At 50.8% G+C, this 11612-nt stretch overlaps 1 protein-coding gene and 1 long non-coding RNA gene across 2 annotated transcripts; one reads left to right on the top strand and one right to left on the bottom strand.

Annotated features, from left to right (window-relative positions):
* The first annotated feature begins 282 nt into the window (after nt 1–282).
* LOC149912584 (uncharacterized) lies at nt 283–1323 on the top strand. Its single transcript, XR_016461470.1, has 3 exons — nt 283–493; nt 613–799; nt 1081–1323. It is a non-coding gene; the product is annotated as an uncharacterized LOC149912584 (long non-coding RNA).
* Nucleotides 1324–7358: 6035 nt separating this feature from the next.
* On the bottom strand, nt 7359–10887 carry LOC149912583 (rho GTPase-activating protein 32-like). Its single transcript, XM_090131848.1, has 10 exons — nt 10852–10887; nt 10501–10623; nt 10242–10319; nt 9839–9920; nt 9216–9359; nt 8836–8938; nt 8608–8740; nt 8360–8442; nt 7892–7999; nt 7359–7530 (listed from the first exon to the last, which is right to left on the bottom strand). Exons 1-10 carry the CDS (start codon nt 10885–10887, stop codon nt 7359–7361), a joined length of 1062 nt encoding a protein of 353 aa, XP_089987974.1.
* Nucleotides 10888–11612: the final 725 nt, after the last annotated feature.

The following is an 11612-nucleotide window of genomic DNA, read 5'->3' as shown; positions in this document are numbered from 1 at the left end:
CTTGTGTGACACAGGAGCTCTTGACTTGACAGCTAGAGGGATGCAATAGAAAGAGATGCAACCTCTGCCAGACATGGCAAAGGTGAGTGGGATGTTGTTTCAGTTAGTGGTGATGTCAGGAAGGATTGTAAGGATGGAAAGGCTGTTGTTTGCCATGGGCAGGGAAACACATCTGGATTTCATCTTCCCTTTGTGTTTGTGTGCCAGAAATATAGGAGAGTGTGCCCTAACCTTAGACACCTCCTGCCCCCCTCTGCTGAGATTGAGAAACGTTCGAGCTTCTAGAAGGACATCAGGACAAAGATATGTCATGAAAATAAGTCCAGGCTGGCTGTCCTTGTGGGCATCAGCTGCTGGCATCTGCATTGCTGCTGCCATGAGCATGGCACAGCAGGTAAAAGATTGCTTTTCCTTGTGTGACACAGGAGCTCTTGACTTGACAGCTAGAGGGATGCAATAGAAAGAGCTGCAAACTCTGCCAGACATGGCAAAGGTGAGTGGGATGTTGTTTCAATTAGTGCTGATGTCAGGAATGACTGTAAGGATGGAAAGGCTGGTGTTTGCCATGGGCAGGGAAACACATCTGGTTTTCATCTTCTCTTTGTGTGCCAGAAAAACAGGAGAGTGTGCCTGCAAGTTGGACCCCTCCTGCCCTCTGCTGCTCAGAGGGAGAAATGTGCCTGCTTCTACATGGACATCAGGACAAAGATATGTCATGAAAATAAGTCCAGGCTGGCTGTCCTTGTGGGCATCAGCTGCTGGCATCTGCATTGCTGTTGCCATGAGCATGGCAGAGGAGGTAAGGGTTTGCTTTTCCTTGTGGGACAGCTGTTAAGCCATTCTGATTCACCCTTTGCATCCACAGCATACAATTTTTCCCACACTGCTGTTTCTATCCAGCAATGTGCATATGTGCAGTGGTACAGAGGTTGGTGGCCCTGCCTGTGGCAGGGAGTTGGAGATTCCTCATCCTTGAGGTCCCTTCCAACCCGGGCCATTCTGTGTGTGTGTGTGTGACTGGCTAAACACCAATTGTTGCAAGCTCAGCAGGTATACTGCTAATTATTGAATGTCTGACAGCTGCTTATCAACACTTGGCCACTATTTCTGGACACCTGCTCATCCCTGAATAGAGAGAAGTTTGGAAGGAGGACAGAGGGGAGTCTCTTGATGCCTGCCTGTTGCATCCCAACCTGCCCACAGAGTGAGTCAGTTCGGCCTTGTGTGGAGGCCCTGGCTTCTTTGGAGTCTGTTTTTCTTTTGCTGAGCTTCTCCTATCCAAACAGAATGGCCTTACAACATGCTTTCTGGTCCTTAATACTATACCCATGCAATTTGTAACTATTACAGTTCTGTAGGTGAGAATTGATCACATGATTGAACAACTGTATTTCTAAAATATGTTATGAAATAACTTCTTTTTACTAATACTAATAAAGTCTTTCTACTTTTTCAAACTGTTTCTAAGGGCAAATTACAAAACACATTGTGCTGGACTGCTTCAGAGCAATCCCACATTTGATAGCCAGTGCAGAAACAACATTCCATCCTACAGCATTAGCTAGTTCAGAGGTACCAGCCGTGTATCTGGATATGGCTGTTGTGCATAACTGGGGCTGAGGGATCAGAAATGACAGCTCCACTCTTGGAGACCACAGAACTAAAATGGAAAGATAAAATAGTTGCAGGGCAATTGTTCTGTGTGCCTGAAGCAGGGACCGATTTATGGGGGAGAGATTTAACAGTTAAATGAGGATTACAGCTGCAAGTCTGTGAAGCAGGTATCAGGTGTCAATGAATGTGTTAACAGCTGTGATGAAGAAGAAATGAATCCAAAGGTGTGGGCAGGGGAAGGAAATCGGGGTGGACTCACAATTTTCCCTTACAAAGAACTGCCCAAGGAGGGAGTGGAGCTGTGAAACAGCAACAATATCCCATAGCCTTAGAAGGGAGAGTGGGTCTAAAAGCTGTAACACAGACAGTGGTTAAGGATGGTCTTCTGGAACCTTGTCTGTGGCCTTATAACACCCCAATCCTGTCGGCACGGAAGGCAGACGGCACGTATCGGCTGGTGCAAGATGTAAGGAAATGACTGAACCCGTTCTCAAAAGACAGCCTGTGGTTCCTAACCCCTATACCCTAATGAGTCAGATCCCACACGGACAGCAGTGGTTTGGTGTGAGAGACCTCAAAGATGCTTTCCGGACAGCCTTTGGACTCAGGGAGAAATGGCTGCGTTTGTATGAGGACACATTGTAATCCTATCGTGATTCGTGATGATACTGTAGATACTGGAACTCGTGCTAATCCTTGTCTTTGCAGCATTTGAAGCAAGCAGCTGGTGCTGCTGCCATGCAGAAAGCTCCCTTCCAACCACTCAGCAAGCATTTGGATGAGACAGCTTCCTGCTGGGGAGCCCTCCGACATCACTGCTGCCTCCTCCAGAACCATACCTGCAGATGCTTCAGAGCTCTTCAGCATGGACTTCCTTCCTCCCATCAGCAGCTGCTCCTGCACTGACCTTCATTCACACTGGGATACCATCTGCTTCCAGCAGGAGCTGACCTGCGAGACAGAGAAAGGAAACGTGGGATGAGCACCAATGCAGAAGCACAAGGCTGTGTCACCACCACGTCTTGCAGCCTTGGGAAGTCAGCTGCAACTGCAGCCTTGGTCAGAATTACAACGGGCACCGTAAATTAAGTGTGACCTCTGAAGTTGTTGCCATGATCAGAAATAGACGCTGAAATCGCTCACATAACTGTCGGTGGTTCCCTCCAAATTCTTTTGCTTTGGGGAACAGATGGACTCGGAATGGAAGGACACGAGAAAAATGACATCTGTTTGAGCTCAGCAGACTTGAGAGGTGGGCCTGGGTGAACCTCATGAGGTTCAGCACAGCCAAGTGCAAGGTTTGGCATTTGGGCCGGAGGAATCCCAGGCATTCTTTTGTCATCGTGGTGGTTTCCAATAGACCCCAACAATGAGACATCAGGTCGCCGTGTGGGCTCCTGGGTGACACTGCCATTTCCCAGCCATTGCAGCCTAGGGGCAAATAAAGTAAAATACTTCAGAAAGATCTCACACTGATTGCATATTTTACTGTTCTTTTACACAAAACAGAAGGGGAGGGCAGCAGATGCATGCAGCTGCATCAACAGCCAGGCTGCTAAAGGAATGGAAAGACAGAAACATCAAATATCAATGCCTTATTCTAATGCAAGGAGGGATGCTTTTTTCAGTATTACTTTTTATCATTTAAAATAAGCAGTTGGCACTCTAAGGAAAATCCTAGGCCCCAAGTTCTGGCAGTGTGGCAATCTGGACTCAGCTGTGAATGATCCAAACAGTCTGTTCCAGATTTTAACATCCCTTATATGCATTCACAAGTTTTCTCTCTTGACTTCCCCTTACAGCCGTTAGATGCCAGCAAAACATCCCAGAAACACTCCTTACCTCTGTGCACACAGGCACCCATCCAACCAGAGCCATCAGTCATTCCCAGCCATGCGCTCTTCCTCCAATCATGGTCAGCATCACACGGCCGTCACGCAGCTCACTTGACTCAGTTTTTCTCTTCTTTCTGGAGGTGTCCTTGCTTCTCAGCCTTACCTTCTCGTGATGTTTATCTCGCTCTGCAGCTCCTGCTCTGAATAGGCTTTCTTGGATTCCCGCATGACAGGCACAAAATGCAGCCACAGCCCCTGCCACCAAGGTCAGCTCTTCAGCACACATTACCTGAGGAGCACTTGGCAACTCCTGCAACCTGAGCAGTGCCAGGAAGACTGTTTCACTTCTGCTTCTCCTGGCTCAGAAATTCATTTTCCTACCTAGAAAATGGGAAAAGAAAGAAAAACAATCCTGACATAAGCAGACACAAGTGTTACTATGGAATTCTGGAAGGCAAGGGATTTGCCCTCTGTGATGAGAAGTTGAGTGCAAAGAACTAAGAAGAGCCATGAGCAGGTTGTGAACTTGTGGGTAAAATTAGGAAGTGCAGCAGTGCAGGGCTTCTGGAGGTGAGGGTCTGCTACAGCCGCCTGGAAAGAGAGCCTGTTGGTGGGAGCTGCTTACTGCAGCCAGCAGAAGCATCGCACTCACTGACTCTCATCCTGATGGGGGATTCCAGTCAGTCTGGGAAATCAGCATGGCTGGCTGCAAGCAATCTGACAGACTCCTGGAGTGCAGTGAGAATCACTCTGTGGTGCAGGCATTGGGCACAGCAAGCAGAAGGGAAGCATTGCTGGACATGGTGCACACCAGGGGTTACGACAGGAGGCGGTCAGGGCTGCAGTGACCATGCCCTCCTTGAGCTTGTGATCTCAAGGAATGCGGGCCTGGCAGGAAGCAAAGGCAGGAGCCTGAACTTCAGGAGAGCCAGCTGCAGGCTGTTCCAGGAATTCTTGGACGAGATCCTCTGGACAACTGTTTGTAGGGGCAAAGGGATGGAAAAGAGCTGGTCACTTTTTCAGGAAAACTTGCTCAGGTTGCACGCTGAGATGCAGGAGAGGAAGGGGAGGAGGTGCCAGCACAGCTCTGCACGATGCTCTGCCACACTGGGCAGCTTGATCATGGCTCAGCAGTGGGATCCGACGTGGAGAAGGGGAGAAGGAAATCAAGGATGGGAGGGAACCATCAGACACAGTCGGTGAGTGTCTGTGAAGTCTTGCAGACCCAGAGATTCCCAGGTTGTTTCTGCTTTCGTAGCATTTGTGTGCTGCAGGGTGAGCAAATTCTTCTGTTGCTTGATTCTTCTGCAGGAGCCGCCTAAAAGGGAAATGGCCACTGAGCTGCAGACCAAGCAGTACTGCCTGACGTTGGCCAGGGGGAGCTTCTCCTGCCGCAGTGTGATGATGACAGGTCTGGAGATGATCTGCAGGGCCAGTTCGTAGATGGGAGCCAGGAAAGGACATGATGGGAGGAGGGAGGTGTTAAGCAACATCCAAGGCATGGAAATGCATCAGAAAGCCCTGAAAAGCATCACAAAGCCACAGCCAGGAAGCTTGGGAGTATCATGAGCAGCATCCAGGATGCGAGAGATTATTTGCTACCATGCCAAATGGTAGCAGAGCTCCCCCTGCAGACATCCCAAAGCCAGACAAAACAGGAACAAACCCGGAGCTGTGCTGCACGCACCCCACAGCCACAGCATTGCAAGCTGGGGTGCCTTGCTGTGTGCTGCATTCATCCCAGTCCGTGTGAATGAAGACTCTGGAGGCAGTCAAGGCGTTGATTGAGCACGAGTGTGCTTTTATTATTAAATAAAGGACAGGAGGGTGTGAGAGGTCCACGGTGAAGATGGGACTCATCCTGTCTTGTCATGGAGAGAGTGGCTCAGAGCTCTCAGTGCTGCTGTCCGGTGCCTGGGACTGGAGGCCTGATTGAAAGTCCCCCTGCAAGAGGCTCTGCTCCTCCTCACTGACGCTGACCTGCTCCTGCATGGAGGTGCTGCTGCTGGGGCACTCACACTGTGCTTGGGATGGGCTGCACTGCAGAGACTCCTGGTTACAATCCAGGCTGGTGACTGTGGTGTCTGGCAGGCCCAGGTCAGCAACTTCAGCAGAGCCAGGTGTAATCAGAGCATGGACTTCGATGAGCTCCTTCTCTCCATTAATGTTGTTAGATGGAAGGCTGCTATTAGAACTGCAGCAATTTGTGCTTCCTATGAGCTCTCCACTGATGGAAGCACAGAGAGCATCCTCGCTACTTGCCCTGGATCTTGTGGGTTGGCAAGGGCTCGATTCACCTAGAAAGGATACACAGGGGTTAGTGTCAAACTTTCACAAGCTGAATTACGACAGTGGTTCTTGATCAGGGGTGAACTGAAGATGTTAGGAAGGGGCTGGAATGCTAGAAGGAGATAGAAGTGCAGAGCAAGCTTGAATTCTATGTTCCTGAAAAGCAGGGATTTGGAAGCTGCATTTGCACCCTTACCTGCCAGGACTACCACTGCTGTTTCTGAGGGCTGCCTGGCATTGCGCTGCAGTTGGCGTTTGCTCCCAGAGGATGGCTTTCTGAGGCTAAAGCAGCAACACCAACTGCTAGCTGGTGATTCCTCAGTCTTTCTGGGTGGATTTTGCCTGGAGAGAGAAAACAGCCAACGCTGTGAGTCGTGTGTGGTGCAGGGTGAGGGAAGAGCTGCACTGAGCTCTTGGCAGCAGTTGCTTGTTCCTGGGACTGCCTGGTTTCTGCAGAAACACAGCTTAGAAACTCGCTCTGTTTCCAACAGTTGAGGATGGCTCCGTTCTACAGCTCAGCCCTGAAGTCTTGCTGGCTAAATTCCCCTCAACTCTGTCAAGCAAGATGCAGAGCATGTGAGCAAAGGCTCCACAGCTGTACAGCACAGCATCTGAGGGATGGCTTTGATGGAGCTGGCAGGCATAACTGCTTTCTGAGGAACCGTGCAGCCATAAAGGAAGTTCAGAAGCAGAAGCATCTCAGACTCTTTCATTAGCACCTCATCGGCCTCATCTCACTGCCATGTTTAATTTCTAGTGCCAGCAAGTCTGACCAACTGCTCTGCTTAGAGGAGAACTGCAATTGGTTTCAGGTACGTGGCCCTGACATCTAAAAAAACCACCAGTAGCATAACTTAGTTTCAGCAAGTTTTGGCACTAGAAATCATGGAGAGAAAAACAGAAAAACCCACCCAAACAATGATGCTAGGTGCTGGAAAAGAAAGTCCTCTTTACCTGTCAGATGGAAAGTCGATGACGGTGTGGAATTTGCCCTGCCCAGCTGCAGGGCTTTCTTCCACTTCAATGTCCCTGCTGCTCTCTGTCACAGGGGGAGAGCTGCTGTGGCCTCGCCTCTGTGCCTGTGCCTCCTCCAGGCTTAGCAGCTTTGTGGCAGCAGAAGAGACCCCCACAGACTTGGGCCCTGGGAGAGAATTGTGCCCTGTCAGGGAAAACCACAGGTAAGAGCGAGGATCAGAAAGCAGCAGCACAGCCACTACAGTTCTGGGGGAGGTGCTGTATTTTTCTCAGGCTTGCTTATCCGAGTTACTGGAAGAAGAGGAGCCCAAAATAACCATGTGGGCAGAGGTGTGTTTATGGCAAAGGACACGGTCATCATTAAGAGCAGCTTACTGTATCAAAATAGGCAAGGAAAAACCCAAGGAAATGGTGGCAGGAACTGAGAAAACTTCGCTGCCACACTTGCATCAAGCTTCTCCTGTGTGCAAACCATAATAATGACGGTTTCCTCCTTGTGAAGTTTGGGCTTGGACATTCTCAGCATCCAGCAACAGGATGCCATACCCTAATGGAAGTCCAGAGGTCTGCTGTCCCCTTGATGGTAAAAGAGTATCTCAAAGGTCCCGGAGAAGGCCTGCATTTGGTCAAGGTGTGAGGTCAAGATCAAGCTAATGGAGGAAGACACTCACCTGCTGCATCTGCAATGTCTGCTCCGGATTTGGAGCCGAAGAGGACGTCGGTGTGGTTGATGATGAATTCCACCACATCCGACTGCGTCTGCAGCTCCATGCAGGCAGCTCTTCCGCTGGCGCAGGCAGACTCGTTCTGCTGTGATCTGTAGAAAAGGCAGATTTTAGAAGTCATTTCTCCAAGACCGTTTCCCCGAGTCTGAATTGTTGCAGCCAAAAGCTGTCAGCTGAGGCTTTGGAGACTTCCGCAGTGGGCAATCAGTGATGCCACTGCAGAAATTCCCCTGGATGATCAAGGACACGTCAGTCCCATCTCAACAAGACTGCAGAAATTGTCACCTAGACATTGTGCCCGTGGGGATGGAGAACAGCTCAGGCTCCTGCTCTTCTGTCAGCCACAGATTTTACAGGAGAAGAGCACATTTGATGGAGAAAAAGGGAGCACTGTTTTTTTTTTTAATGCAGAACAGATGTAAGTGTTGTGTTGGAACAGAACCAGCAGTTTACCTTAAGAGGTTTGGAGCCCACACAATGGCTAGGTTCTTGGCATGCATGTTTGTGATGGTGGAGCTCCCAGCCAGACACGCCAAGTGTCTCATCAGGAACTCCAGTGTCCTGGAAAACAAGAGAGGCAAACGTTCAGCACCAACGAGCATGCCGTGCTGCAATTCAGAAAGCAAACCTCCATTCATGCTACTTCTTGTGATTGCTACTGTCACCGAAGATGAAGTAGATCCAACTTGACTGAGTGCCACGCTGCAGCACCAAGCCCCAGCACAGCACAGCCGCAGCCATCAGCTGCACCAAGCGTGCCCCCGTGCCCAGGAACTGACCCCATAAAGTAAGCCCATGGAGCCTTCAACCCTTCAGCATACACAGGCATCGTGTTGCCGGCGTGAGACAGAGCCTGGAACCGCATCGTTGCCCTCTGCAATGCAGCAGGGCTGAGCTCAGCAGGCTGAGGGCAGCACTGACCTGTAGTGAGGAGCGGGCAGCTGCTGGATGACGTCCTGCATTCTGAGCAGCCGCTCCTCCTCTGTAGCGGCACCAACAGCATCCTGGAGTAGTGCAGAAAGGGAGCGAGACACCAATCAGGCTAGTACACCACTGCGAGTAAACCTCGTGGGGCTGACAGCAAAAGGGCCTCAGAGCTGGGGCACTGCTGCAGCCATCTGCCAAGAGGCCCAGGAAGAGGGAAATGAAAGACGTGGCCTTGTGCTTACCGAGAACTTGCCGTACAGCTGGTGGGTGAGCAGAGGGTTCGGGAGCTCCCTGAAGTACATCTTGCAGAGGGAGCTCACGCTGTGAATGTCGCGGACGGTGAGCTCAGGAATCTGCTCCGACTCAAATTCCTGCCTGGAGAGAGGGACGCAAACCCGGTTGAGCGAGAGGAAGGCAAGCCCAAAGCCACACCAGATGCACTCAGGCTGTGTCAGTCGCAGCACTCTTACCGCAGCCTCTGGATGTTGGACGCGACGCCGGACAGGCGGTATATCCCCTGCACCACGCCGTGCTGCTCAATGAACTCAGCGCAGCTCTGGAGGACCTGGGGGACTGAAGAACACGTGCCAGCCGTCAGTGGAGCTCCTGATTCAAGTCCTGCTGCAGGCTGTGCTTCACATCCCATCCACTAAGCCCAGCCAGGCTTGGCTGAAGCAAATACAGATGTGCTTGTCTCTTAGGAGCATCCGCCTCACTTTATCCTTCAGCCATCAACTCCCATTACACGTGTCTCCACGGCTATCAGCCTGCCCCCTGCTAGATATGAGCTCCCTTTCATCTTCTTTAGATGCCCAGCAGAGGAAGATCTCAGGAATGGGCAGCTCCTTACCATCACGACCGGAGTGGAGAAGATGCTCTCCCAGGTCACCGCCAAACACCCTTTCCTTCTCCACCTCCCGCTCGGTCGGTTTCTTTGGGCGGGCCTTCACCAAGGAACGAAGGAAGGTGAGGATCTTGCTGCGTTTCTTGGGCACTGCACAACAAAAGGAAGAAACCAGGTCATTTCAGGTCTGGCTCCGTTGGACGAGGCCGAGCACAGCACATTCTACAGAGCACGTCAGAACGGGAAGAACATTACCAACCAGTACATACAAAAAGGGATTTTCCCCATCTCTGGAGGAGCCCAAGGCCAGGTTGGATGGGGCCCTGGGCAGCCTGGTCTAATCTGACATTAAATGTGGGGGCTGGCAGCACAGCCTGATGCAAGGAAGTGGAAGCTTGAGGATCCTTAAGGACCCTACCATCCCAAGCCATTCTATGAAGATTCTATAGTTTCCCCAAGTCCAATCATAAACACAGGAGGATTGGGCCAAATCTCTGCCCCAGGGTGTGCATGAAGGATCATCAACCCAGAGGACAATGTGGGATGGATAAAGGAGGTACTAAACATGGAACGCACCCCAAATAATACTTCATTTTGCTTCCCCACACCATCAAATGTAACATCCGTACCTGGCTTTGGCACAGAGTTGATGAGTGCCTCAGGAATGTTCTTATTAATGAGTTCCACACACTCCCCTGGGAAAAATCCAACCTGTAACAAGAAGAGAAGAAGAGAGGCCAACTATTGCATACAGCACTTCTCAGATCTGAACTCTTAAACCTAAAGCCACGTAACATTTCCCTCGGAACGTGCTTGCCTGACGTTCCATAAGACTATCCAGCAGAAAATGGCCATAGTTCACAGCATAAAGGTAATAATTTTTCAACATTAGCAGCCAAAGGCAAGGTCCCTTGACACCGACACAGGGAAACTGTTTATGTCCACTAGGCATCCTGAGCAGGCAGAGCAGCTCTAAGCTGAGATTCCTGCCTTTACTGAAGTTGCACTCTCCAGTCTGAAGCTTGTGCCTACCTGGAAGCCGAGCTTGCCTCTCCACCAGGGGGTCAGCTCCTTTGGTGGCATGTCGATGACACACACGATGTCTCCCACCTGCAAGAGATTGCAGTGTCAATCCCAGCTTCAGCACGGCTGGGAGGAAAGCACAGCTCAAATGTCTGCATTCTTCTGCACTGCCAAACATCGCCGAGCATTAAAGCACTTGCACCAGTGCAGCTCTGAAGGCATTTGCCATTGTAAAATTGAACAACAAGGAACGCCTTGAACTGCTTACCTCAAAGGAGAGTTCATCCGCTGCCTGGGCAACGTATCTCTTAATAGCATGGGCAGCAGCAATAGCTGGAACATTCACAGGTGCCACCTCATGGTCTAGCAGGGGCTTCCCCTTGTTCTCAGCCTGAAACAGAGAGCACAGGCCACGGTGAGGAGCTGGGAACCAACAAGGAGGACTTCAAGGTGAGGATCACATCTGCAGAGAAAGCTGCAGGAAATGCACTCGGTCCTTATCATGGGCACTTCAGAAGGAACTGCAAGTCTAATAACGGCTGTTTCTCTCCCTGGTGTGCAGCAGGCACACGCCAGCAAAGATGCATCTCTCCCCATCCAGACTAATCAGCAATGGCACTGACACAGACAGGTGGCCTTGTGCATTTTGCCACATACTTTCCTGCGCTGTTTGTGCAGGAAGGCTGACTGTTTAAGATGCTAGGAGACCGTGAAGAGGGAAACCAAAGCTACGGCTGCAGTTACAAGGTGCAAACAGTGCCATTGCAAGCACCAAGCAGCTCTCTTGAGCAGTCCAACCAACAGCGAGGCCAAACAGAGCAGAGAATGATTGTTGTTTCTGCAGCCATTTCAAGGGAAAAGTCAGTAGAGGACAAACACAACAGCCGAGATGGCTCTGGTACTTTTATAAACTTGCCACGCTTGCACTACTGTCTTGCCACAGAGGAGCTCTCTTGGAAAGCAGGAGAGCACATCTGCGGCTCACTCTGCTGGCTGCAGTCAGGGAACAAAGACCAATCAGAGCTTCATACTCTACCTCTGTCCATGCCAGGTCAGGCCCACAGCTGATCTCGCTGCACGCCACAGCCATCAGCGTAGGTGTGACAAGCTGGAACTGAAAAGAAACACACTTTTATTTTCTCTGTTCACATCTCTGCTGTGCTCCCTACAGCTGTCGGGCACACTCACACAGCCCAAGCACGCCTGCTGGTGTCCCTGGTGATGCTGTGCAGCTCTGCACAAGCTGGGGCTGGGACTCTTTGCCTAAGGGATTGCTTTCCATAAAACCAGCTGGTCACAGCACCACAGACAGCATCCTTCTGAGGGCTGAGCTGCAGAGCACGTGGAGAAAACCCACACGTGACCAGCGTCCCATCAAAG

Source organism: Phasianus colchicus, chromosome Z (genome assembly GCF_987193195.1).
Source record: "Phasianus colchicus chromosome Z, bPhaCol1.hap1.1, whole genome shotgun sequence".
Taxonomy (NCBI): Eukaryota; Metazoa; Chordata; class Aves; order Galliformes; family Phasianidae; genus Phasianus; species Phasianus colchicus.
The sequence above is the reverse complement of the archived record's forward strand: the minus strand, read 5'-3'. Positions and strand labels throughout refer to the sequence as shown.